General features: G+C 67.2%; 1 protein-coding gene across 1 annotated transcript in view; it reads left to right on the plus strand.

The window, feature by feature from the left end:
• The first annotated feature begins 6 nt into the window (after positions 1 to 6).
• LOC102764867 (carbonic anhydrase 13) overlaps positions 7 to 314 on the plus strand; it is a 40583-nt gene continuing 40275 nt past the window's right edge. Inside the window, exon 1 of the mRNA XM_006773125.1 lies at positions 7 to 114. Within this exon, the coding sequence (XP_006773188.1) occupies positions 78 to 114 (37 nt within the window). The 5' untranslated portion in view covers positions 7 to 77. The remainder of the gene's footprint in view (positions 115 to 314) is intronic.

Genomic DNA, 314 nt, shown 5'->3' on the forward strand with positions numbered 1-314 from the left:
GCTCCTGGCCCCAGTGCTTGCCCGACTGGTGTGGCTGCTGCCGGGTCCCTGCTGTCCCTCCCTCACGCCTCCCAACCATGTCGCTACTCAGCTGGGGGTACGCGGAGCACAACGGTGAGTGCCCCACAGGAGGACTGGGGGGGCGGGGAGCCAGGGAATGGGGGGATCTGGGGGCAGGGGTCATGAGGCCACCTGCACACCTAGGTCCCCGGCCCTGAGGCAATTGGGGACCATGTGCGGGAGACGCCCTTGGGGTGTCGGTTCAGGGGTGACAATGTGCCAGGGTCCCCCAGACCCCTGACATCAATGCCTTT

The sequence above is a fragment of the Myotis davidii genome, unplaced genomic scaffold, assembly GCF_000327345.1.
Source record: "Myotis davidii unplaced genomic scaffold, ASM32734v1 scaffold1466, whole genome shotgun sequence".
Taxonomy (NCBI): domain Eukaryota; kingdom Metazoa; phylum Chordata; class Mammalia; order Chiroptera; family Vespertilionidae; genus Myotis; species Myotis davidii.